The 27,135-nt window shown below is 42.4% G+C and overlaps 1 protein-coding gene across 1 annotated transcript in view; it reads right to left on the bottom strand.

Annotated features, from left to right (window-relative positions):
• The window catches only part of LOC115478094, a 129,651-nt gene that overhangs the window by 38,789 nt on the left and 63,727 nt on the right, over positions 1-27,135 (bottom strand). Inside the window, exon 5 of the mRNA XM_030215328.1 lies at positions 14,705-14,815. Within this exon, the coding sequence (XP_030071188.1) occupies positions 14,705-14,815 (111 nt within the window). The remainder of the gene's footprint in view (positions 1-14,704; positions 14,816-27,135) is intronic.

Genomic DNA, 27,135 nt, shown 5'->3' with positions numbered 1-27,135 from the left:
AGCACAGGTACAAATCAAAGTAGGGTATACACAAAAAGTAGCAAATATGAGTTATCTTGTTGGGCAGACTGGATGGACCGTGCAGGTCTTTTTCTGCTGTCATCTACTATGTTACTTTTTACATCTTTAGCAAGGTACGGCCTCCAAAACAGAACACAATACTCCAGGTGGGGCCTCACCAACGACTTATACAGGGGCATCAACACCCCCTTTCTTCTGCTGGTCACACCTCTCTCTATACAGCCTAACAACCTTCTAGCTACGGCCACCGCCTTGTCACACTGTTTTGTCGCCTTCAAATCCTCAGATACTAATCACCCCAAGATCCCTCTCCCCGTCGGTACCTATCTCACCACCTAACACATACGTCTCCTGTGGATTTCTGCTCCCTAAGTGCATCACTTTAAAATTCAATGCGAAGAAATGCAATTGCCAAACCTTAGACCATTCTTCTAGCTTCCTCAGATCCTTTTTCATGTTTTCCACTCCCTCCCGGGTGTCCACTCTGTTACAGATCTTTGTATCATCTGCAAATAGGCAAACTTTACTTTCTAACCCTTCGGCAATGTCACTCACAAATATATTGAACAGAATCTGCCCCAGCACCCATCCCTGAGGTACTCCACTACTCACCTTTCACTCCTCCGAGCTAATTCCATTCACCACCACCCTCTGGCATCTGTCCGTCAACCAGTTCCTAATCCAGTTTACCACTTCGGGTCCTATCTTCAGCCCGTCCAGTTTATTTAAGAGCCTCCTGTGGGGAACCGTGTCAAAAGCTTTGCTGACATCTAAAGTAGATTACGTCTATAGATCGTCCCTGATTCAGTTCTCCCAAAGAACTCAATGAGATTCGTTTGGCACGATTTCCCTTTGGTAAAACCGTGTTGTCTTGGATCTTACAACTTATTGGTTTCCAGGAAATTCACTATCCTTTCCTTCAGCATCACTTCCATTACTTTCCCAATAACCGAGATGAGGCTTACCGGCCTGCAGTTTCCAGCTTCTTCCCTATCGCAATTTTTGTGAAGAGGGACCACATCCGCCGTTCTCCAATCCCTCAGAACCTCTCCCGTCTCCAAGAATTTATTAAACAAATCTTTAAGCGGACCTGCCAGAACCTCTCTGAGCTCCCTCAATATCCTGGGGTGGATCCCGTTCAGTCCCATGGCTTTGTCCACCTTTAGATTCTGAAGTTGTTCATACACACTCTTCCGTGAACTGTGCTATATCCACTCCATTCTCATTTGTACTTTTGCCAGTCAATCGCGGTCCTTCTCCAGGATTTTCTTCTGTGAAAACAGAACAAAAGTATCTATTTAGCAAATTTGCTTTTTCTTCATCATTATCCACATAGCGGTTCGCAGTATCTTTTAGCTTCACAATTCCCTTTTTAGTCAGTCATTCTCCTTTCACTAATATACCTGAAGAAATTTTTGTCACCCCTCCTTACATTTCTAGCCATTTGTTCTTCCGCTCGCGCTTTCGCCAGACGTCTCTCTCTCTTGGCTTCTTTCAGTTTCAAAAGAAAAAAAGCAGATCAAAAAAGACAAAAAAATAGAACAGGAGGGTAACAGAAGTGGTTTATTACAAGTTACCCGACGTGGCCATGTTTCACCCTCAGGCTGCGTCAGGGGTAAAAAACCTAATAGGGGTAAAAAGCAAAGTGAACCCCTAAAAGTAGTCATACAACCACCTTACATAAGTGCTTCCCAAGCTTACTCAGCAAACTTCACAATGCTATGTTGACTGGCAGCATTCGTTTGCGGATTAATACCTTTCAAATATTTGAACGTCTGTATCATATCACCCCTGTTCCTCCTTTCCTCCAGGGTATACATGTTCAGGTCAGCAAGTCTCTCTTCATATGTCTTGGAACGCAAATCCCATACCATCCTCGTAGCCTTTATTTTCTCAGCCACTTATAGCATTAACAAAAACAGTGATCACACACATGGCTAAAATTAAAATGGTAAAAAGGATGTGCCTGCTGGCACAAGTGACTGTTTGTAACTATGTCTGGACCCATGACACAAAACTATCACCTTTAAATGAAAGGTCAAAACGTTGCTTCAAAAATGTTTTATTTTATTTTATTATTTTGCAACTGGCTGGAAACTAAAAGAAAAGAAAGGGGAGGGGGACAATAATAATGTCCTTAAAAGTACAGCGCTAAATAGTGTTTACTGGATATTAATTGGTTAGTCATGGGACCACCCAAATTAGCAATACATGACACTTTTTCACATCAAAGACAGTAACGCAAATATTTCATTTTCTCTCCTCCCCCCCCCCCCCCCCCCACTACACAACAGTCAGTGTTATATTTTTTAGATAACACTGCACTCATGCAGTGGTGAGTAAACTATTTCTAGGTAAAGCTCCTTGCCTCACTGAGGCTAGGCCAAGCATGGGGCAATGTCACAGTCTTAACATGACCTCCAGGACTGATGCCAGACTATGAGAAGCGCTTTCTCTCATGCTTCTGCAAGCTGCTCTGTGTCTACGCAGGCACGTCTCTGGTATCTTCCAGCCACACACACGTCAGATACTGAAACTGATGTCTTGGTGGAGCATTTAATTTTGCTGGACTGAAGCTTTGGCGCTTGTATCGTTGGCCACCTATAGTCGTTGCTTTGCTTTCTGTGGGTTCTTGAGATGCTTCATTGAGTGTATGTGTGGATTCCAGAGACGCTGCTAGCTACTGTGTATGTGTGGGCTCCTGAGAAGTTTTCAAGCTTCTGTATATGAGCTAGTCTTGTTCCTGAATCGCTGAGGTACTGCCTCATTCCTTCTAGCTCATACCCATCCCTTGGTTCTTGAGTTGCTGCCTCACTTTCTGCTAATCTCCTAGCTAGTCTTATTCCTGAGTCACTGAGGCACTTCCTCATTCCTGCTAGTTCCTTTCCAGCCTTGCTCCTGAACTGGTGAGGCACTGCTTCACTCCTTCCTAGTCTTGTCTTGGCCAGTACCTGTCATGTCCCCCCCCCCCCCCCCCATGCCTAGCCGGAGATTAGTCTATGGTAGTAGTCTACTACAAAGGGCTCACTATCTGGATCAAAACAACCCATGACTCAGGATGTCCTTCAGCTCCACGCCCCACTCCCAGGGTGTATCCTTTTTTAACAGCTTGACCAATGGTTAAGTAATCTCAGTGTACTGGTCCACAAACTGCCAAGAATAGTTGCAGATTCCTAGGAAAGACCTTAAACTCAGATGCTGATAGGTGTTTTTAAATGTTGTAACGCCTATATCGGCCTATTCTGAGGATAGAGACCCTCAGCCAATACATCATACCTTAATTGAGTGAACTGTGAGATCACTGTCCCTTTGCCAGGGATAGCTTAGCACCCACATCCTTTAACTGTTGAAATGAGATATTCTGAAAAAGTAGTACTTTTTATCAAGATTTCATCTACATACATTAGAGTGCCAGGGCCCCTGGCTTAGGCATCTGGAAACACCTTGTGTAGGAAAATGTTAAATTCCACTGGGGAGTTAAGATATCCAAAAGGCATTCTGTTCTAGGTATATTGTTTGTTGCCAAAAGTAAAGGCCAGCTTCCATTGATCCAAAGGATGCATGGGTACGGCCCAAATGCCTGAAGCTAGGTCCAGGCTGGTGAAGTATTTGGAACCTCTTATGGTAGCAAGATTCTAGTCCAATGGTGCCACTGGCCATCTAGACAGCGGTATCCGCTTGTTCAGCTGACAATAGCCCACAGCGAGCTCCATGTTTTGTTTTTCTTGAGTAGGTGCTGTTGTATTATTGGATGACGCCTCAAGCTTCCAAGGTGTTTAGAATCTCTTGCACAGACTCATAAGATGCCAATGGGATCCTATACTGGGCGCACAAAGACAGGCTTACCATTGGGTTCAGTTGGAACACTAGCAACAGGTCAGTTAGCCCACAGTGAAGAAGTCCTGGTACTTGTAGATGAGGTTAAGCTGTTGTCTGTTCTGTGGCACAGGCATCAGCCTGGTCAACCTGTTCCTTCACCATACTCTCAAACCCAGGAAATGGTTGATTGTTGCCAATTTCTATGGATTCTTCTGCCTTGTCATGCAATGAGGCTATCTGCACAATATACAGCACCTGAGGAGTAGAGTTGTCCACCACCACCCATTTCTATAGCACTACTAGATGTACACAGCGCTGTACACTGAAGATGAGATGGTCACTGCTCGAAAGAGCTTACAATCTAACCAAGGCAAACAGGACAAATAAGGGATAAGGGAATTTTAGGTGGGAATGATAAAACACACATGGGTTCTGAACAACTGAATAGGAGTTAGGTGTTTAGAGCCTCAAATATGTGGGCTTTTAGCCTAGATTTGAAGAGGGCCAAAGCTGGAGCTTGATGTACTGATTCAGAAAGTTTATTCCAGGCAAATGGGGCAGCAGTGATGTCTGGGGTTCACAGTGCAGAAGGGTACAAATAAGAGGGATTTACGGAGCTCCTTGCAAGGAGTGTAGGAAGAGAAGAGTGGCGAGGTAGAGGACCTGCAGAATGAATGCACTTGTAAGTCAATAAGAGGAGTTTGAATTGTATGTAGAAATGGATAGGAAGCCAATGAAGTGACTTGAAGAGATGGCTAATATGAGCATAGTGACACTGGTGGAATATAAGTCATGCAGGAAAATTTTGAACAGATTGAAGGGGTGAGAGAGATGGCTTAGTGGGAGACCTATGAGAAGCAAGTTGCAGTAGTCCAAGTGAGAGGTGATAAAAAGTGTGGATAAAGGTATTGGTAGTGTTCTCAGAAAGGAAGGGATGAATTTTGGCAAGAAAGAAATGACAGGATTTAGCAAATCTGTTCGAGATATGTGCAGAGAGAGAAAGGAGTCAAAGATGACACCAAGGTTACGAGCTGATGAGACAGGGATTATGACTGTTATCCTCAGAGATAGAGGATGGGGAAGAGGAGAGGTGGTGTTTGGGGGGGGGGGGGGGAGATAAAGAGTTCAGTATTGGCCATGTTTAGTTTCAGATGGCAGAGACACATCCTGGCAGCAATATCAGACAGGCAGACAGACTTGGGCCTGAATCCCTGGTGTGAAAAGGTAGATTTGGGAGTCATCAGCATAAAGGCGATACTGAAAACCATGGGAATATATATAGATGGAGAAAAGAAGGAGGTCCCAAGACAGAGCCTTGAGATACACAAACTGATAATGGGATAGAACTGGAGGAGGATCTACCAGAGCATACACTGAAAATGTGATGGGAGAGATGAGAAAAGCAAAAGAGAACAGAGTCCTGAAATCCAAGTGAGGACAGTGTATCAAGGAGTAGGCAGTGATCAACAGTGTCAAAAGCAGCAGATAGATTGATAAGGATGAGGATAGAATAGACACCTTTGGATCTGGCCAGGAACAGATCATTGAAGACTTTAGAAAGGCTTGTATCACACAATAGTTGTGCATGAACTCCTTATTCCCCAATCACACGGGAACATCGATGATTCCCAGGATATGCTTGACCCCCAAGCCAGGTATAATAAGAACAGAGGTGGATGTTGTACACAGGTGGCAAGCCCTTGCTCTTTGATTTGGAAAGTGAGGGTGATAAGAGTATCACTGGGTACAAGCAATCCGTCTTTTACCCTCCAGGTATTCCCCTAGCATCACATCCAAAACAGTCTAACACGGCACATGTTTCACGTAAGCTGTTTCAAAGACGTACCCCCATTACTTATCAACTCCTTAACTTGACTGGTGCTGGGAGTCCTCCACCTGCAGTCCTGCCAGTAGAGGGTATTTCAGCATCACATTTTCAATAGCAAAGGACAGGCAAGCTCCAGAGAACCTGCCTATCCTTAGCAATTGAAAATGCAATATTGAAGCACCAATCTCCATTGGCAGGAATGCGGCTGGAGGACTCTCCCACACAGCTTAGAGGAAACATTGCTGGTGGTGTGGCTCTACAAAATTGCACCCCACCCATTACCTATTCTGCTTCACCGTGACAGTGAGCAGGGCAGGAGTGCTAGGGGATTTGACATACAGGTCATGTTTCTAGCTTGGGATGCTCCTGTGTAGGAACCTTTATAGAAAATCAGGTTAACAGTATTTGGGGAGATTACTGACTTACCAACTCTCCTTTGTAGAACAGATGGTGGCAGTTGTACAAAAAAGGTTTCTCTGGGAGGAAGTGACGTCACCAGTGAAGATGGAGGCTTAAAAAAATCAGCTCCCGCTCACCGGAGAAAAAGAAGCGCGAGTTCTCCCGCTGACCGAGCCCTCCCTGCGTGATTTTGACCTGCAGCAACCGCAAAAGCGGTAGCGATCCGGGTGGTGATGAGCACACAATCGGAACGCGGCCAATTTGGCTTTAAAGGTGGGAAGGCGGCAAACCGCGAGGCGGGCCTGGAAAATCAGCCCGCGCGCACTAGCAAGCAAACAGACGGCGCATCCCAGCAAAGCCTATGCCTGTTTGGAGAGGACCCAGATCAAACAGCTGCGGACCCGTTAGCGGAGCTAAAAGAATGGCTACAGGAGATTCATGCGGACGTAAAGGCGGTCCGGGCGGAGCTGGAGACGCTGGGCTCAGATCTCCGTGGTGAAATTAGAGATCTGGGAAACCGGATGGAAGAGATGGAGTCCCGAGTGGAGGAACATATGGAGGAGCTTGGATTGCTAGATCGAGCGGTCGCAGACGTCCGTTTGGGTCAACAACAACTGGCAGACAAGATGGAGGATTTGGAGAACAGGAGCCGGTGACACAACTTGCGCTTCAGGGGCATTCCTGAAACACCGGAGTACGCTGACTGTGAAGCAGTGGTAAGTGCTGTCTTGAAAGAAGCGGGCAACCAGTTAGAAGCTACCGCAGTCGTGCTGGAGCGCTCCCACAGAACGCTGGGCCCAGCCCGGAACAACCTGCCTAAAGACATCATTGCCTGTTTCCAAGACTATAAGTTAAAAGAGGGTGTTTCAGGTGGCCAGGCGCCTGCAAAGCTTCAAGTGGGACACGTACCAAGTGGAGATCTACCAAGATCTAGCTTTGGCCACTTTAAAACTACGAGCGGAGTTGAAGCCGATAAGAAGAAGGCTGCAGGAGCATGGCATTCGATACCGCTGGAAGCATCCTTTTGCTTTGGTATTTTACAAGGAGGGCCTTATGCACCAAGCGAGATCACTGGCTGAAGCCAGAGCAGTTCTGCCGGAAATACAGCAGGAAGCCCCACCGGAGATTCAGGGGAAAATAAGCATAGACAGAGCCCCGACATCACACTCGAAATGGCAACGAGTGGGCAAAGGACACAAGAGACTACAACGTCAGCAGTCGGCTGGCCAACTTACATGACTGTGGGTAAGGGGGCATAAATGCTGTGTTAACACGAGCTAGGCTTGGGCCTGGTGTGAGTCCAGAAATTATGGCTCGCAAGAATTATTCAGTTTAAGTTTGAAATGGTTTGGTTGATACATAGCAGGAGAACAGTTATGTTGTTCAGTTGCACTAATAGGGTGAGTGGAGGGGTGAGTTACTTCCTCTACTGGATACTCTCTCTTATGAGGGAGGATCTATATGAACATAGGGGGTGGTGGGTGGAAGAGAGGGAGGGGCAGGGAGAGGGGGGTATTGGGGAGGGGACTGATGAGAGGCAAGGAACAGAGGGATGACAAGGTTGGGGACTATAATGGGGCTGGCTCAGGGCGACTAATGGAGGTGATAGGATGCTGGATGTTAACATTAGCGCTCCTGAATGTCAGAGGCTTAAATGTACCAATGAAGCGTCAGCTTCTGTTCCGAGAGCTGACCCGCTTAAAAATATAGATATAGCCCTGATTCAGGAGACATTTAAAAAAGCAATATGAGAGGCTGTGTAGGCATTGCCAATATCCACATATTTTCTTTGCATCGAACAACTCAGGCTCCAAAAGCAGAGGGGTCATGCTAGCGCTTAACGATTCCCGCCCATGGCAGATTCAAAAGGTCATTAGAGACAAGGGAGGTCGCTATATTCTGTTAGTTATTCAATTGGGAACACAAAAATACACTCTAGTTAACGTCTACGGGCCCAATGCAGACCACCAGGAATTTTTCCATCAACTCGATCAGATGTTGCTGACACATGGGGAGGGATCCGTGCTGGTGGGTGGAGACTTTATTACCCCTAATCCGCAGTTGGATAACTCCTCCTCCTCAGCACAATATGCCAAACAGGGGCGGGAGCTACTTCACACCTTTTTAGCTAGGTGACATCTGAGCCATCTATGGAGACAGGCCAACCCAACACAAAGATTATACTTGCTTTTCCCAGGTTCATAACTCCTTCTCCCGTATTGATTTTTGGCTGGGGGACATGGCGGTGATGGGCTGTGTCAAGGACCAACAAATAGAGCCACGAACATGGTCGGATCATAGCCCTGTCATCCTTGTTTTGCGAACTCAGGAGGGGAGAAGGGCTAACCCACAATGGCGCCTAGATGATGAATTGCTGGCTGAGGTGACTCATGTGCTTCAGTTTGAAAGGATAATCAAAGAATATATCCAATTTAACGATAATGGAGAGGTGACCCCAGGGGTGCTTTGGGAAGGCTTCAAGGCGGTGATGAGGGGCCATTTCATTGCCTTGAAAGCTCATGTGCGACAGGAAATAACTCAGGCAGAGGAGTCAGGGCATAGACGACTGGCACAATTGGAGAAACTAATAAGCAGATGGGGCAAGGGGGGCTCAGCACAAACCTTACTAGACCAAGCGCATAAACTTAGACAAGAGATCCGGGAGCTCCAACTGGCGGACCTCTCCGAGCAATTGCAGAGGGTACGCCAGACCAATTTCGAGTTTGGCAACAAGGCTAGCAAGCTTTTGGCGCACAAATTAAAACAGCAGGCAAAAAAAAGCGCATGTCACTCAGCTGAGAGATGAAAGAGGGGATTGTATAACAGATTCTATGGCCATACAAGCAGCTTTTAGGAGCTTTTATGAAAAACTCTATACTCCGGATATCAATCCGGAAGAGATTGAGATTGGGGCCTTCTTAGATAGGATCACACTGCCTACACTCACAGAGAGCGCCCAACACAGACTTTCCAGACCAATTGAGTTGGATGAGGTCTTACAGGCAATAAAAGAATTGGCACCAAGCAAAGCCCCAGGACCCGATGGATTCGTGAATAAGTTTTATAAAACTTTTGGGCCCCTGGTGGCTCCTTTGCTGCTGAAGGCGTTTAATGATCTGGGAGAACGGAGGTCTCTCCCGGAGACCTGGCATCAGGCGAACATCACAGTCATACCCAAACCAGGCAAAGATCCACAGTTGTGCAGCTCGTATTGGCTAATTTCTCTCTTGGGGGTGGACTATAAAATCTTTACCGCGATATTGGCGTCTCGTCTACAGCAGTATCTACCGGAACTAGTTCATGAGGATCAAGCAGGGTTCGTGTGGGGGCGCCAAACATTCCACAATATTCGCAGGACACTCCACCTCATTCAATCTGCCCATATAAAACAGCTCCCGTTATGCATACTCTCACTAGACGCAGAAAAGGCGTTCGACAGGGTGCATTGGCCATTCCTGTTCGCAACCCTGAAGAGGGTGGGTATCCCAGAAGGGTTTATGCACTGGATCTATTTATTATATAGAGCGCCCACGGCCTCGGTTAGGGTTAATGGGAGCCAGTCCACACCGTTTTTGCTGAGGCGGGGGACGAGACAGGGATGTGCCTTGTCACCACTCCTATTCGCCCTGGTCGTGGAACCATTGGTGGCTTACATTAGATCACATCCAGACATACGAGGATTGAGGATAGGAACAACTGAAACTCAGATTCTATTATTCGCAGATGATATCCTCCTCACTCTAACAAATCCTAGTACATCACTTCCAATCATTGCGAGATTATGGCTGGGTGGCTGGATTTAAGGTTAACATGGATAAATCAGAGGCATTGAATATCTCTATCCCAGTGGACCAAGTAGCAAGATTGCGAGCAACCTTCCCCTTTAGGTGGGCCCCCAGAAGTATTAAATACCTGGGGGTAAATATAACACAACGGTTGGAGAATTTGTACGCGGCCAATTTCCCTGCAAAAGTACGGGAACTTTTCTTGGAGATGGAGAGATGGGAGGGCTTAACGATCTCATGGGTGGGCCAGATAAGTGCGATCAAAATGATCCTGCTGCCGAAGCTGCTATATCTGTTTATGGCGCTTCCCATCTCTCTACCTGACAAGTTTTTTTAAAGATCTACAACTTAGGGTCTTTTTCCTTCATATGGAAAAGGAAGCCACCACGGGTGCGTCGGTCAGTAATGCATCAGCCGAGAGTACATGGAGGTATGGGAGTACCATCGTTTTTGCTTTACCACCAGGCGGCTCACCTTCGTATTTTAGCAGAGTGGCTGCATGGAGGTGTAAAGGCCTGGAGGGCTCTGGAGCAGACATGGTGCTGCTCACACCCATTAAGAGTTATCCCCTGGCTATCTGACCGAGAGATAAAAGAGATAATAAAGGAAGTGCCGCCGATTATTAGGTGGCCACTTACAACTTGGAGTAAAATTCGTAGCAGATTTTTTCAGGAACGCACACACTTTTTACATACAGCAATACGCTTTGCACCAGGATTCACTCCGGGATCCTTGGATCCCTGTTATAGGAATTGGGAGCGGGGGGGGCAATACTAACCTTTGAAGAAATGCAAGAGGAATATGGGATTCCTGCCTCAAATGCATTTCAATACAGCCAAATAAGGGACTATATTTTGAGGCGAGCGAAGGAAGAGCTGAGCTTGGAAGAAACGCAACTAGAGAGGGCAATGGCCGGAGGATCTCTAGGCTGTATAAGGCACTTTTTATTACAAACACAGCCAATTTTATACTATACACACAAATGGGAAAAATATTGGGGGCCTCTTGTGAATATTCACGGTGGGAATGGGTGTTTGTTTCTTTGCTTAAGGTGTCAACTTCCAATGCTCTTGTAGAAAATGGCTATAAAATATATTGCTGGTATTACACACCACAGAGATTAGCTAAAATGTTTAAAGGGGGGTTGGCTCTCTGTTGGCGTCAATGTAAAATGTTAGGAGATATGGCTCATATATGGTGGGCCTGCCCTCAAGCTCAACAATATTGGACAAGGGTGGTGAAATTGATCGCTAGCATAACGAAAATAGCTTTCCCTATGAAAATTGAATTTTGCCTTCTGCACATGCAGCCCCAGGGGACCAAAAAACATGCATATCAGCTGGCCACACAGATATTGGTGGCTAGCAAACTGGTGTTGGCAGCGGCATGGAAACAAACTTTGCCAGGACTAAGGACTATTCTAAGGAAACTGGACTACATTCAGATGATGTCTAAGCTAACTGCGATGCGACAAGGTCGTCTGATACATCAAGTTTGGGACCCATATATCGAGTGGTCGGTACAGCCCGACCCTGCCTTGCCAATTACTTAGGGGGGAGGGAGAGGGGAGGGGGGATGTAAGGGGGTTAAAGAGTAATAAAAAAGTGTTGATATTGCAGATGGAAGTAGTGATACAGTATGTTTACAATCATCTTTGTATGGTATGTTTATACTCAATAAATATAAATAAACTTTAAAAAAAAAGGTTTCTCTGTCTTACATAACAGTGGTTAGAACATTCCTTGATGAGCTGTCTTTTCACATGCTTATGTGCAGATGACTTCCCATTTGGATTATGGGAATGTGATTTATGTGGAATTGCAGGGCCACCTGGTTAAAAAGTTATGGACTCTGCAATACACCTCTTGGGGGATTACACAAATTTGATCATGTTACTCTGCTTGTGTGCATTATAGATGGGAGTAAATTCTTTGCGTTGGTCCATAGGGCTCTGTATGCTGGCTCCGCTCCCTCTCTGGCTACACTGGTAATATCTTATGTTTCAGGACTACAACTTGAGATCAAGTTTGGAATGTAAACTGAAGTTGCTTATTTTAGCATGGGCACTTAGAGCATCTACAAGGGGTGGTGTGTTCTTTTGGGTGGCCCCAACCTTGTGGAACTCTCCCTAAAGAGCTATGATTGTAAGAGTCTCTTAAATGTTTCAAAAAGCACTTGAAGGCTCATTCCTTGATTGTAGCATTCAGGTCAATTCCTGGGGGAATCTGAAGGGTGCTTGCTGATTCTGGGTACCTGCTGGCAGAGTTGTTGTAAAAATTTAGATTTGGAAGTGAATGTATGAGGATGAGTGTGAGCTTTACTATCTAATTGGCATTTTTTTCTAATGGTTTTCCTTTGAAATTGTTAACTGCTTTGTTCTTTGATAGTTTTTAGGAGAAGCTGGCAGATTGTAAGCTCTTCTGAGCAGGGACCGTCCTTAGTTATTAATTTGTACAGCGCTGTGTAACCCTAGTAGCGCTCTAGAAATGTTAAGTAGTAATAGTAGTATATCAAATAAAAAATAAATGTGCCTCTAATTTAGGCACAAGCATTTTTGCCATCCCCCTATGGCAACAATTATGTTATAGTATTCTCTAAGTTATTCAGTTACTGTGTCTTGTAAGCCACATTGAGCCTGCTAGTGTGTGGGAAAATGGGAGATACAAATACTGCAAATAAATAAATAAATTAGTATTCTAAGTTATTCAGTTCTGCCTATGCTCTGCCCACATTCCAATCTTGTGCACGCCTACCTATAAAATACACATCATATAAGATATGCGTTTATTTTACAGAATAGTGCTAACATGGAATTGTGGGACATATTTAGCTGGTGGAGATCAGTGTTTTGCCACTGGCAGTTAAACTTGGAAATTCAATGCTAGGCTATGTCCCGGGCTTCAACACAGACTATCCTGTTATGCATAGCCAGTTAAGCCCAATATTCAGCACTTTACTGGCTTCATGTTACCACATAAAGATCAGACTTATGCAGTTAACCTGGCTGGTTATGTGCCGAGTATCAGCACTTAACAAGCCCCAAGTGCTGACTCCACCCTGGAACGCCCCTAAAATAGCCAGTTTGCAGTTTGGCTCTAAGCAGTAATTTTCAGCAGCACTACCTGGTTAAATGCTGCTGACAATTAGCGGTTAACCCCAAAAGGCAATTTAGCCAACCAGGAGCTGTTTCTGGTCAGTTAAATCACTTTGAATATCGACCCTTTGGTATTTATGTACTTGTGGCATTATTCTAATTGGCATTTAGTACATACTTTTAAAGAATTACCTCCTGAATGAAACATGTTCAATACAGGTGCCAGCTCTGTGTCCAGGAAGGGGTAATTTCCATTGGTAGAGCACCACCAATCTTTTTTTTAAAATTTATCACATTACAATGTAACTAAAGAAATAAGGAAAAGAAAATTATATACCATCAGTTAGTCCACATTTATTAAGTACTGTAACCAAGATTAAGGAAATTAAGGAAAAACAAACAAACCAACCAAAAAAAGAATAAAAACACCAGATTCAGGAAGAAGAATGTCTGAATTTTCAATTCCTCTTTAGAAACCACACACAAACTAACATCTGCTTAGGATCAATAAAAACATAAGAATTCCTTTGAAAAGTAAAACAAGTTCAAGGAAACCGAAGTAAAAAAATTTATTCCCAGAGCTTGTGCCAAAGGGCACAAGGTCAAGAATTCCCGGTGTCTCCTCTGGGTATTCCTCGATAGATCAGGAAATACTTTTTATCTTAGATCCTAAGAAATAACAAGCCACATAACGAAAATATAACTTAACAGTATCTCTGTCCAGTTCTAAGGCAAAAGTCACCAATAAAGTAATACGTTGAGTTACAAATTCCAGTGATGATGATTCCAAAAAGTCTGTTAAAGTAGCATCTTGATTGTCTTTTGTTTGCTTAGCTCCAGGTAACTAGTTCTCACTCAAATGCAAGTTTTAAAACTTCCTTAAAATATTTTCTGGCCATTTCAACAGGAGCTAATAAGGGTGAAAGTGGAATGTTAAGAAGGAATACCTTAAGATTTTTTTCCGTTCTTGACGCCACTCCAACCTCAGTAGAAAATTTAGTAGCCACATATAATAAAGACGAATTTAGAGCATTCACTGCATCCCACAGTGTGTCTAATGTCAATATGGCCAGTCTAACCAGCATGTCCAACTTTAAATCAGAAGTTCTTTCCACCCAAACTAGGCTCTGTACTCACTACTTGTAGTTGTAACCGCTGCTGCAGGGAGTGAGCCAGAAATCACAATGAGGGAGGCTGGAGAGTCCTCCTGTATAATGCGACTGAGAAATTCTTCCCTCTAGGTCCACACTCTTACTAGTGTTCAAAGAGCTTCCACGTTGCAACAGGGCCGGCCTGGGAGCAGGGCTTAGAGAAACCCATAACTAGCAGTTTCCACTGGCACAGTCAAAGAGGAGAGTTGCACTGAATGAGCAGGAATGCCAAAGGACTGGCAATGGAGGCAACTGCCTTGTTCCCTCTCCTTTTCCCTATCGAAGGATAGGTAAGGTGCCAACTCGGCAGACTAACCACAGTTCCAAACGGAGCTCCTGCTCAAGCGTCCTTTCAGAACGCCATCTTGGATGAGTACCTCCAATCATTTTGAAAAGTTGACACCTATGATGCTCAGATGTAGTTCCTCAAGCAGGCAGTGGAGCAGATCTTTCACTGCTGCTGTACTTGTTGCATGTATAAATGAAAGGCTTTGTGACTTCCAGAGCTGGTCATCAGGTATCTTTCACAAGCGCTACATTCATTGAAAAAAACATACACTTTTGAAGATAAGGAAATTAAAAAATTGTCAATGTGAAACTAAAATACCTGGATTCGGTCAGCAAAGTTATACTTCCTGAGGATCATTTCCTGGAGTCTGCAAAAATCTGCATTTATTTCCACTCCTTGGAGCCGGGCTGCTGAGCTGTAGAGATAACCCTAGGACAGACAAGAGAATAAACTGTAGCTTTATGCAGAATATTATTTTATTGTAATAGAAGGATCAGATCTCTCATTGAAAAATGCTTGCCGTTAATCTACCCAAACATATGGGACCATCTCTGGGAAAAGGTGACTCGGTATCCAAAACAAAGTGAGGTTTTAATGAATTCTGTTACAGCAAACAATTTGCAGTACCACAGTCCAAACCCCATCCTTTTATATAAAAAAAAAAATTAAGTACAAAAGTTCAAACATGTAAGCAGAAACAGTCAAGTTATTGTTTTTCTTGGCTCAGTGGTCTTCCAACTCAGTTGAAACCACCTTCCAATCCATAGCTCCTTAGGCCTTCATTGGTAACTACCCCATCTTCATATCCCCCTCCCAATGCAGCAGACATCTCAGCAACAGTGTTTGATTAAGTGCCACAAACTGCAACTCCCTGCGGAATAAATGTCACCACTGAATTACAACTGAATTACACTGGACAAATCTCTCGTCGTCCCCCTTCTCCTCCACTGCTAACTCCAGGCTTCGTTCCTTTTCTCTCGTGAAACCTTATGCCTGGAATAGACTTCCTGGACCTATACGTCTAGCTCCATCTCTACCTGTTTTCAAATCTATGCTGAAAACCCACCTTTTCACTGCTGCTTTTAGCTCCTAGCCACAATTGCCCTCCCCTTGTCCCTTCCTCCCCTCACCCGTAACTGTCTTGTCTGTCTGTATTATTTAGATTGTAAGCTCTTTTGAGCAAGGACTGTCTGCGTCATGTGTTCAGCACTGCGTGCGTCTGATAGTGCTATACAAATGCTAATACTAATAATAATCTTGGATTCCCCTTTCCTTCCCCCAGGGTCTGAACACTGCCACCACAGCATCTTCAGCAGGCCTACGGAGTAGAAGCCTGGCTCAAAATAAAGCCAGATATCACATGTCACTTGACTACTGAGCTGGCCCTGTTGTCAAATGATTTAATATTCAGCAGCAGTGGTGGGCATGTTAATTGTTAGCACCGAGTTCATTTATTGCCACTTTATATATTCTATGGTCACTATCACCACCACTATAAACTATAGTAGTTTAGGATTACAATTTAATAGAAGGTATATCTTATTTGGAATTATGTGGTACCTCCCTTGCTCTGTTCTCACACCATTCAGCAACTATATGAATAGTAATCGGGTCATTAAGATGCTTTTCAGCCTGATCTCGTCTATATAACAGCCAACAATCCAGAAATAAGAAGCAGGCATTCACTGGCTGTTATACATCAGCTCCTTTCAATTTCAGCCTGAATGTTTTGTAGTTCTTGGATATTATGAGGCAGTGCTTATCAATTTTTCAGTGACCACCTCATTCGGCCACAGAGAGCATAAACCCAGGGCAGCATGGATCATACTGGGTCAGACCAACGGTCCATCTGGCCCAATATCCCTGCTCCCAATAATAGTCAATCCAAGTCACAAGTACCTGGCAGAAATCCAATTAGTAAGACATTCTAGAACCTCAAAGAGCAACAAGATTCCGGAATCCCAAAGAACAACAAGATTCCATGCAGAATCTCAAAGAGCAGCAACACTGTACCTGGCAGAAATCCAAATAGTAACAAGACTCCATGCTACCAATCCCAGGGCAAGCAGTGGTCTTCCCCCATGTCCATCTCAATAACAGACTAAACTTTTCCTCCATGAACTTGTCCATATCTTTTTTTAAACCTACATACGCTAACCGCCGTTACTACATTCTCCAGCAAATAGTTAACCATTCGTTGAGTGAAACAATATTTCCTCCTATGTGTTAGGCTGATATCAGATGTTTTATTGTTAGCTGCTCTTCAGTCATCACTCTTCAGAGTGGCTAACAATAGAACATCTGAATCTAAACTTTAAATTTATACACTTTTTACTGCAGTCTTCTTTCTGCAACATGTTAAATCAGTCTTCACACACAGAAAAAGCACTACAAAATTACCCCTTTAATTACTTTTTTTTTTAATGCATTTCAACAAAATATAAAAACAAACACACTTAAGAGGACATATAAGAATCCATTGCCAAACCGTGACAACCAAATTAGCTTCATGAAATACAATATAAAATAAATCATGACATAATACTCCACTTGGAGGGAGAGGTCTTTGAATTCATCAGATAATTACAGGAAAAGATTCAGGTAAGTGTGTGAACAGTTCTGTATCAAATAATGCAAGATTGCAAAGGTCCTCAGATGGCTGCAGGGCCCCAGGCACAGCAACCATTTTATTGAAGACAAAACACCGACAAGTGAGAGGGATAAAAAAAATAAATAAATAAAAATACACAAAACCATATCTAATCCCTGGATTAGGTACTCTACCTTTGCAAGGGTAATGTAAAATAAATAAAGCTCCCATCTGCAAAACTTTGGTTCCTAAAAAGTACAGTATTTTCCTTTTGAATGTTATGTAGCATACAAATCTTACAGCTCATAAATGTGACATTTTCCACTTTGAAAGCCATCTTTAAGCGCCGTTCTTTGGGGCCAATGCAGTTATCTTGCGTTAAAGTTGTGTGCTGAAGTTCAGCATAGTTTCCTTGGGCAAGCGTACTGCAAATATTTTGCTCCCTAGCGCAAAAAATGTGGGCTAACATGGGAGAGCACACTGGACACACACTAGTAGAAACTATGTCTGTCTTGCACACAAAAAAAATTATTAGTACCTGGAAGAATGCATGCACATATACTGAAATATTCTGTGCATAGAATACCAGTACACCTCCCCTCAGTTTTTTTTTTTTTTAACCATTATCATAGAAGGCAGACAAAAGTTGCAGGCCCTTATGCTCACAGTACTAAAAGGAAGAAAAGACATGAAATCCTCACTAACGCTACTACCGAAGAATGCGCTAAGCCCCATTCTTGTGGTTGTTAAAGCCCCAGCATTTGCACTCAGGCTTCGTGTTTTGTATGCACTTCTCTGCATTTGCACAGAATAGCTAATAGCTTCATTAGCATGCATGTATGGTTTAACCTTTTTATTGATGTCACAGTGTACAACATTTAAGTGTCAATAAACATGTACTAAATACAAATCTATGCAATCCTTGACAAAACATTTGGATAAAGTGTTAAACTTTTACTTTAACTCCTCCCCCCCCGCCCCCCCATCCCCACTCCTTAACTACTCGATTAGTGCCCATCTTTGCTCCCTATGGGCGAACATGGGGTCCAATCCCCGATGGTACAGAGATTTACATCAACACATTTAATCTAACATTAAACCTTTTCCATGGCTACACAATTGCCTGGATCATCCCATTTTGGTTTTGGACAAATTATCATTGTCACAGTCCTCACAAATTCCTTGTACTTCGATCCCACCAAATGTTAGAACTTTGGAACCCCTGTCCAGTCTTAAATGTTATCTTCTTACGTTCCTCCCCTCTTCTGTACACGCCTAACCCCCCCCCCCCCCCTCAATACCTTCCCGTGTGGTACGCTCTATGGGCATCAATATGAACTCAATTTCTGTAGTCATAATTTATTAAGGATTAGGCTTCTGCCTTGTTGCGTGAGTTTGGCTATATAGGGACTCCAAATCTTAAGGAATCGGGTTTTTCGTTTGAAAGAGCCTCTAGCCTCCTGCGCTTCCCAAGTAGTTTCCCTCCTGCCCTTCCTCTCCAAGATACTTGAATGCGCCGTTCACAGCCGTTGCTTTGTTTTTCTCTCCTCTCATGCTATCCTTGATCCGCTTCAATCTGGCTTTCACCCTCTACACTCAACAGAAACGACTATCTAAAGTCTGTAATGACCTGTTTCTTGCCAAATCCAAAGGTCATTACTCCCTCATCCTCCTCGACCTATCCGCCGCTTTTGACACTGTCAACCATAACTTACTTCTTGCCACACCAGGGGCGTATCTGCATGGGGCCTCAGGGGCCTGGGCCCCCGCAGATTTTGCCCTGGACCCCCCTACCGCCATCAACCCTCCCCCGCTGCCGTTGCTTACTTTTGCTGGCGGGGGACCCCAACCCCCGCCAGCCGAGGTCCGCTTCCACCTGCCGCTGCCTTAAAAACTACTTCAGCCGGCGGGGGACCCCAAACCCCCGCCGGCTGAAGAAGTAGTTTTTAAGGCAGCGGCAGGTGGAAGCGGACCTCGGCTGGCGGGGGTTGGGGCCCCCCGCCAGCAAAGGTAAGCAACGGCAGCGGGGGAGGGTTGGTGGGGGGGGGCTAAAATGTGCCCCCTCCCTCTGGCCCCCCCTACCGCCGGAGTCCAGATACGCCCCTGTCAGCCACACTGTCCTCATTTGGGTTCCAGGGCTCTGTCCTCTCCTGGTTCTCCTCTTATCTCTCCCATTGTACCTTCAGAGTACATTCTCATGGATCTTCCTCCACCCCCATCCCGCTCTCTGTTGGAGTTTCTCAGGGATCTGTCCTTGGACCCCTTCTCTTTTCAATCTACACCTCCTCCCTGGGCTCGCTGATCTCATCTCATGGTTTCCAATATCATCTTTATGCTGACGACACCCAGCTTTCTCTCTCCACACCAGACATCACTGCGGAAACCCAGGCCAAAGTATCGGCCTGCTTATCTGACATTGCTGCCTGGATGTCCAACCGCCACCTGAAACTGAACATGGCCAAGACCAAGCTAGTCTTTCCACCCAAACCCACTTCTCTCCCTCCACTCTCTCTCAGTTGATAACACCCTCATCCTCCCCGTCTCATCTGCCCGCAACCTCGGAGTCATAGTCGACTCCTCCCTCTCCTTCTCTGCGCATATCCTGTCGCTTCTCTCTAACAACAAAATTCGCCCTTTCCTCTCGGATCACACCACCCGAACACTCGTCCACTTTCTCATTACCTCTCGCCTTGACTACTGCAACCTACTCCTCACTGGCCTCCCACTTAGCCATCTATCCCCCCTTCAATCCATTCAGAACTCTGCTGCACGTCTTATCTTCCGTCAGGACCGATATGCCTATATCACCCCTCTCCTCAAGTCACTTCACTGGCTTCCGATCAGGTACTGCATACAGTTCAAGCTTCTCCTACTTACCTACAAATGCACTCGATCTGCAGCCCCTCATTACCTCTCTACCCTCATCTCCCCTTACGTTCCTACCCGAAACCTCCGCTCACAGGCCAAATCCCTCCTCTCAGTACCCTTCTCCACCACCGCCAACTCCAGGCTCCGCCCTTTCTGCCTCACCTCACCCTTTGCTTGGAATAAACTCCCTGAGCCCATACGTCAAGCCCCCTCCCTGCCCATCTTCAAATCCCACCTCTTCGATGTCGCCTTCGGCACATAACCATTATACTTCCATTGAGGAAATCTAGACTACCCCAACTTGACATTTCGTCCTTTAGATTGTAAGCGCCTTTGAGCAGGGACTGTCCTTTGTTAAACTGTACAGCGCTGCATAACCCTAGTAGCGCTATAGAAATGTTAAGTAGTAGTAGTAGTAGTAGTAGTAGTAAGTAGTTGGTGTACTTGGTTGAGCCAATGCCAGAACTCAGGACTATCCAGTACGGTCCACTTTTGCAAGATACATTTCTGTGCTAGCAGGCAGAGCTTTCTACATAGCATAATTTCATCTGCTTTTAGCCCCCTGAATGACCCAGGGCAGTAACACTACCTGCTTGGGCGTGCCTTGTACTCGTCTCAGCATCAGCAGGGAGAGAAAAGCCACCACCCGCCTTCAAAAATATCTTATAACACCACAATCCCATAGCCCATGGTATAACGTATTGTCTGATTTACATTTCATGCAGATAGGTGAATCAATTCCCCCCGCTCTGAACAACTGAACCTGTGAGAAATATGCTCTATGTATAACAGATAGGCACATTCTCTGTATTCCGCCCCGCTAATTATTTGTGAAATGCCTTTGAGGTGAGCTGCAATACCCCAGGAGGCAAGATCACATCCCACATCCGCTTCCCATCTCTGCCTATGCTGTGTCAAGTCTTTACCGGGTGTCAATGACCAAATTTTCTTCTGGAGACCGGAGATAGAGGGAGCTTCTTCTGAGATTTCCTCAGTTTCTGAATTTTCTCACCCAGTTTATAATTAAGAGCCGCCTTGCCTAATGAATGTAAATAATGCTTCAATTGGCAATAGGCATTAGCATGCATTTAAGTGTGCCGTGTAATAGCATCTGCTAAAGGCTTGCAAAATTCCTTTCTATATAGAACGCATTCTTTACTGCTGGGCCCCCCACCCCCATCTGTGTCTAAGAACTGGTCCAGCCACAAGGTGAACTAAGCATCCGCTTAGGAAGGCTGAATTAGGTGGGGGGAGCAAAGCTCTGGCATGCACGAGAACCTTCCCCTACTACCCCCCCCCAAGCAACTCCAGGGTTGCAGAAAGATTAAAAGAAACATCAGTGCTGCACAGGTCCTGAAACACCCGCACTGAAGTGCTGCTTTGTCCTACCCCCCTCCTAAGCAGACTTGGCTGTTAGAGGAAGGATGAGAGGATGGAACAAAGCTGCAATTCAGCATGGATCTGTGATCACAGGGCCTGTGCAATGCAGTTGCTTCTTTTAAATTTTTGGGCCAGCCCAAGATGGTGGAAGTGGCAGGCCTGGCAGCAACAAGCAAAGATGGAGATGCTGGATGCAAGGTAATGGTATGAAAAACAGGAGAATAAGCAGCTGGCCAATTTGGGAAGGGGGGGGGGGGAAGAGGGGAGTTTAGAATAAAAGGTGAGATGCTAGACTATGAGAGAGGGGATACATAATGGCTGAAATGTTCACTAGAATGTATGAAAAAGTGGGAGTACGACCAAGGAAACCAAAAACTGGAAGATGTTCTTAAAAAAGACTTTATTAAAGGTTGGAAGACTCGACACGTCGTGTTTCGGCCGTCAGGCCTGCATCAGGAGTCTATAAAAAGTACATTTATATGTGATATGTGTAATACAGGAACAGAAAAAATATTTTAAATAAAAAGTTAAATCAATAACTACGGTAAATTATATGAACTCATAAAATGGTACAAATGATAATTTTGTAAAATGATATAAGGAAATATAAAAAAAATATTTTTTAGAGAAATATATATAGTAATAATGAGAATGAACAACATATATATAATAAATTGATAAGAATACTATATATGAATTTATAAAGTACAAGAACATATCTTATATAGGCAATAACTGTTAAAAATCGACAATGTATATGTGAATGTAAATCTGAACAATAAAAACAAAACAATATGGAATATACATACATAATAAATAGTAAAAACAAGTGACGAATTATAATGGTAAATATTTAAAATTAAATTTAATAATGAAATATGTATGTCAATACATCTATATATGTGCTAAAATAGAATGATATACATATGTAAACTATGATGATATTGAACAGAGGCGTAATGACAACCACATAAATAAAAATAAACATAAAAAGTATAGGGAAACCATGAGAAAAATTTCTGACATAATACATAACCACATAGCATAAGGAAGAGAAATATGTAAAAAATGGCAAATTTGAATGGAAAGGTAAGGTCACACAATTGAGATATTTTAATAGGAGACAAAATTGTGTTTATTAATGAAACTGACCTGCTATGTAGGATACTGAAGAGCAATGACAATGAAAATCCTCCGAAATTATTGCATCAAATCTATCAAATAATATATAGAAAAAAATGTATAGAAAAAATAGAAAGAAAGAGAGATAAAGAGAGAGAGAGAGAGAGAGAGAGGGAAAAGGACTATGAACTAAATAAAATTCAAACAAAAAATATAAACCAAAAATATTGTGTGATATAATAAAGAAAACTAACCTCTTGTGCTGTAAATTGATGAAAAATAGTAAAGTTGATTCTTCAGAGATATCGTATTAATCTGATGCAAATATACAAGTCTGTTGCGAATATACAAGTGGAAAAGTGTTTCACAAGAAAGAAAACTCAAAAAAAGGATTCAGATTTAGATTGAAAGGGAAAAAAGGTAAAGAGAGGGGGCAAAATTTAATACTTCTATATAAACAGTTGTATATGGAATACTAGTACTGGAGAAGCTATTTAAACCGTCAAATACATAAATGAGCGTGTATAAAATGGACAGGAAAGACAAAGGGAGTAAGAAATGTGATTGGCGATACTGACCTTTAAAAAGACTGTTTTAGGAAAAGTACGTCGGAGGCGCTGCTCGCTCTATCGGTAGTATAATTGAAAAAATCTCTCTCAATGGAGCTGCACTTTAAACAAGAAAAGGCGCCAAAGGGAAACGCTAAAACGGAAATGACATATCACGAAAAAAGTAGTCATTAAATGTTTAAAAGTCCGTCGAACGCGCTGCTCACTCTGTTGATTAATATAAATGTAAAAAATGAAAAAAAATGAAAAAAATGTCCCAATGGAGCTGCACTTTAAAACAAAACAGAACACCAAAGTAAAAAAAACCGCCAAACCGGAAGTGACGTAACGCGAAAAAAGTGGACACATAATATTTAGAAGATTAATACGAGAATACGCTAAAAAGTCAAAAGTTTATAATGATATAGTTGAAATTTAATATTAATGCATATAAAATGGAAAATAGATACCGATATATTGTACCTGAAAAAATGAACGTAAAACCGGAAATGACATCACCTCAAGAGACTTAATGCTTTTCAATGATATGTAATATATTGAAACTGAACATATTTAAAAACGGAAATCTATGGTATTTTTAATCAATGTGACTAAAAATGAAATAAAAACAATAATGGAAAGATTGAATAAAAATGTAAAAAATAATTAATGAGGAAAAAAGGATGACGGTGACCCAATACTGGGAAATCACATATGGTGGAGTAAAAATGAGGTTAAATGCTGCCTGGAAGCCAGAGACTAAATGAAAAATGTTATGACCAAAAACACAGATAGGAAAACACTATATAAATTTAGAGAAGAAAAAATGATGCATGAATGTTATGACATACATCTCTAATCGAATAAAATATTAGTATTAAAAAGGAGAAAAAAATTATGAATTATAAAAATTTTTATAATTCATAATTTTTTTCTCCTTTTTAATACTAATATTTTATTCGATTAGAGATGTATGTCATAACATTCATGCATCATTTTTTCTTCTCTAAATTTATATAGTGTTTTCCTATCTGTGTTTTTGGTCATAACATTTTTCATTTAGTCTCTGGCTTCCAGGCAGCATTTAACCTCATTTTTACTCCACCATATGTGATTTCCCAGTATTGGGTCACCGTCATCCTTTTTTCCTCATTAATTATTTTTTACATTTTTATTCAATCTTTCCATTATTGTTTTTATTTCATTTTTAGTCACATTGATTAAAAATACCATAGATTTCCGTTTTTAAATATGTTCAGTTTCAATATATTACATATCATTGAAAAGCATTAAGTCTCTTGAGGTGATGTCATTTCCGGTTTTACGTTCATTTTTTCAGGTACAATATATCGGTATCTATTTTCCATTTTATATGCATTAATATTAAATTTCAACTATATCATTATAAACTTTTGACTTTTTAGCGTATTCTCGTATTAATCTTCTAAATATTATGTGTCCACTTTTTTCGCGTTACGTCACTTCCGGTTTGGCGGTTTTTTTACTTTGGTGTTCTGTTTTGTTTTAAAGTGCAGCTCCATTGGGACATTTTTTTCATTTTTTTCATTTTTTACATTTATATTAATCAACAGAGTGAGCAGCGCGTTCGACGGACTTTTAAACATTTAATGACTACTTTTTTCGTGATATGTCATTTCCGTTTTAGCGTTTCCCTTTGGCGCCTTTTCTTGTTTAAAGTGCAGCTCCATTGAGAGAGATTTTTTCAATTATACTACCGATAGAGCGAGCAGCGCCTCCGACGTACTTTTCCTAAAACAGTCTTTTTAAAGGTCAGTATCGCCAATCACATTTCTTACTCCCTTTGTCTTTCCTGTCCATTTTATACACGCTCATTTATGTATTTGACGGTTTAAATAGCTTCTCCAGTACTAGTATTCCATATACAACTGTTTATATAGAAGTATTAAATTTTGCCCCCTCTCTTTACCTTTTTTCCCTTTCAATCTAAATCTGAATCCTTTTTTTGAGTTCTTTTTGAGTTTTCTTTCTTGTGAAACACTTTTCCACTTGTATATTCGCAACAGACTTGTATATTTGCATCAGATTAATACGATATCTCTGAAGAATCAACTTTACTATTTTTCATCAATTTACAGCACAAGAGGTTAGTTTTCTTTATTATATCACACAATATTTTGGTTTATATTTTTTGTTTGAATTTTATTTAGTTCATAGTCCTTTTCCCTCTCTCTCTCTCTCTCTCTCTTTATCTCTCTTTCTTTCTATTTTTTCTATACATTTTTTTCTATATATTATTTGATAGATTTGATGCAATAATTTCGGAGGATTTTCATTGTCATTGCTCTTCAGTATCCTACATAGCAGGTCAGTTTCATTAATAAACACAATTTTGTCTCCTATTAAAATATCTCAATTGTGTGACCTTACCTTTCCATTCAAATTTGCCATTTTTTACATATTTCTCTTCCTTATGCTATGTGGTTATGTATTATGTCAGAAATTTTTCTCATGGTTTCCCTATACTTTTTATGTTTATTTTTATTTATGTGGTTGTCATTACGCCTCTGTTCAATATCATCATAGTTTACATATGTATATCATTCTATTTTAGCACATATATAGATGTATTGACATACATATTTCATTATTAAATTTAATTTTAAATATTTACCATTATAATTCGTCACTTGTTTTTACTATTTATTATGTATGTATATTCCATATTGTTTTGTTTTTATTGTTCAGATTTACATTCACATATACATTGTCGATTTTTAACAGTTATTGCCTATATAAGATATGTTCTTGTACTTTATAAATTCATATATAGTATTCTTATCAATTTATTATATATATGTTGTTCATTCTCATTATTACTATATATATTTCTCTAAAAAATATTTTTTTTATATTTCCTTATATCATTTTACAAAATTATCATTTGTACCATTTTATGAGTTCATATAATTTACCGTAGTTATTGATTTAACTTTTTATTTAAAATATTTTTTCTGTTCCTGTATTACACATATCACATATAAATGTACTTTTTATAGACTCCTGATGCAGGCCTGACGGCCGAAACACGACGTGTCGAGTCTTCCAACCTTTAATAAAGTCTTTTTTAAGAACATCTTCCAGTTTTTGGTTTCCTTGGTCGTACTCCCACTTTTTCATACATTTTTGTACTTTTCCGTGGGGTGCTCGAGTTTTCCACCTGTTGGTGGATCTTCTCCTACTGAAATGTTCACTAGGGCATCAAATACCCTTGGGACGGTCCTAAATTTAAACAGTACACAGTGGAATATTTCAAAGTCATCTCCTGACGTCAAGAAATCCAGTCAAATGTAAACCTGTCACTGAGGTAGGTTAGTAGATTGATAATTTGTTAAGAATTATTTTGCTGAGGGGGGAAGTGACGTCACCGATCAATATGGTCGCTTGAAGGACGAGCCTCTGCTCTATGTCCAAATTGTGGTAATTCGCCAACAAGTAACGCTATTTGTGGTGAGGCTGAAGTGGCAGTAACTGGATCGGTGAAAAAAAAAAAAATCAAGCCCTAGCAATGAATCAGCAGGCTGATTTGTCTCAATATGGCTTTTTTTTAGCAGTGCGATTGCAAACCACTTGGCAGGCCCGGAGCTGGAGACTTCACGCCCGGTACAGCAATCAGGAGGATCTTCCCCCGGGGACTTGTTTCTATCGAACCTTAGAGTATCGAAGCTGCGCCCTTTCCCGAGCTTAAAGAGTGGTTGCAGGAAATTAGGGCAGACCTCAAGGCAGTCCACTCAGATCTGGCTGCCCTGGGGGCGGATCTGCGTAGTGAGATATGCGAGCTGGGAACTCGGATGGAGGAGCTGGAGGGCCGAGTAGATAAACATGCAGAGGAGCTGGGCTCTCTAAAACCGGCAACTTACAGAGGTTCGGACGGGATTTCAGCAGCTCACTGATAAGACCGAGGATCTGGAGAACCGCAGTCGACGCAACCTTCGATTTAGAGGGCTGCCAGAAGACCGGACATGCCAGAAGCGTGAAGCAGTAGTGCAGCAGATAGTCAGCTCTCTTCTTACTGAGGCTGGAATGCCTATAGATCCTGCAGCGGTTCGTCTGGAAAGATCCCACAGAGCTTTAGGTCCTGCAAGGGAGAATCTAAGGATATAATTGCCTGCTTCCAGGGCTTCAAGCTTAAAGGAACAGGTGGTGCAGGCAGCTCGCAAGGCTAATAATTTTAAATGGGACTCTTATCCTATAGAAATCTA

This window comes from Microcaecilia unicolor, chromosome 9 (genome assembly GCF_901765095.1).
Source record: "Microcaecilia unicolor chromosome 9, aMicUni1.1, whole genome shotgun sequence".
Classification (NCBI taxonomy): Eukaryota; Metazoa; Chordata; class Amphibia; order Gymnophiona; family Siphonopidae; genus Microcaecilia; species Microcaecilia unicolor.
This window is presented reverse-complemented; position numbering and strand designations above follow the sequence as displayed.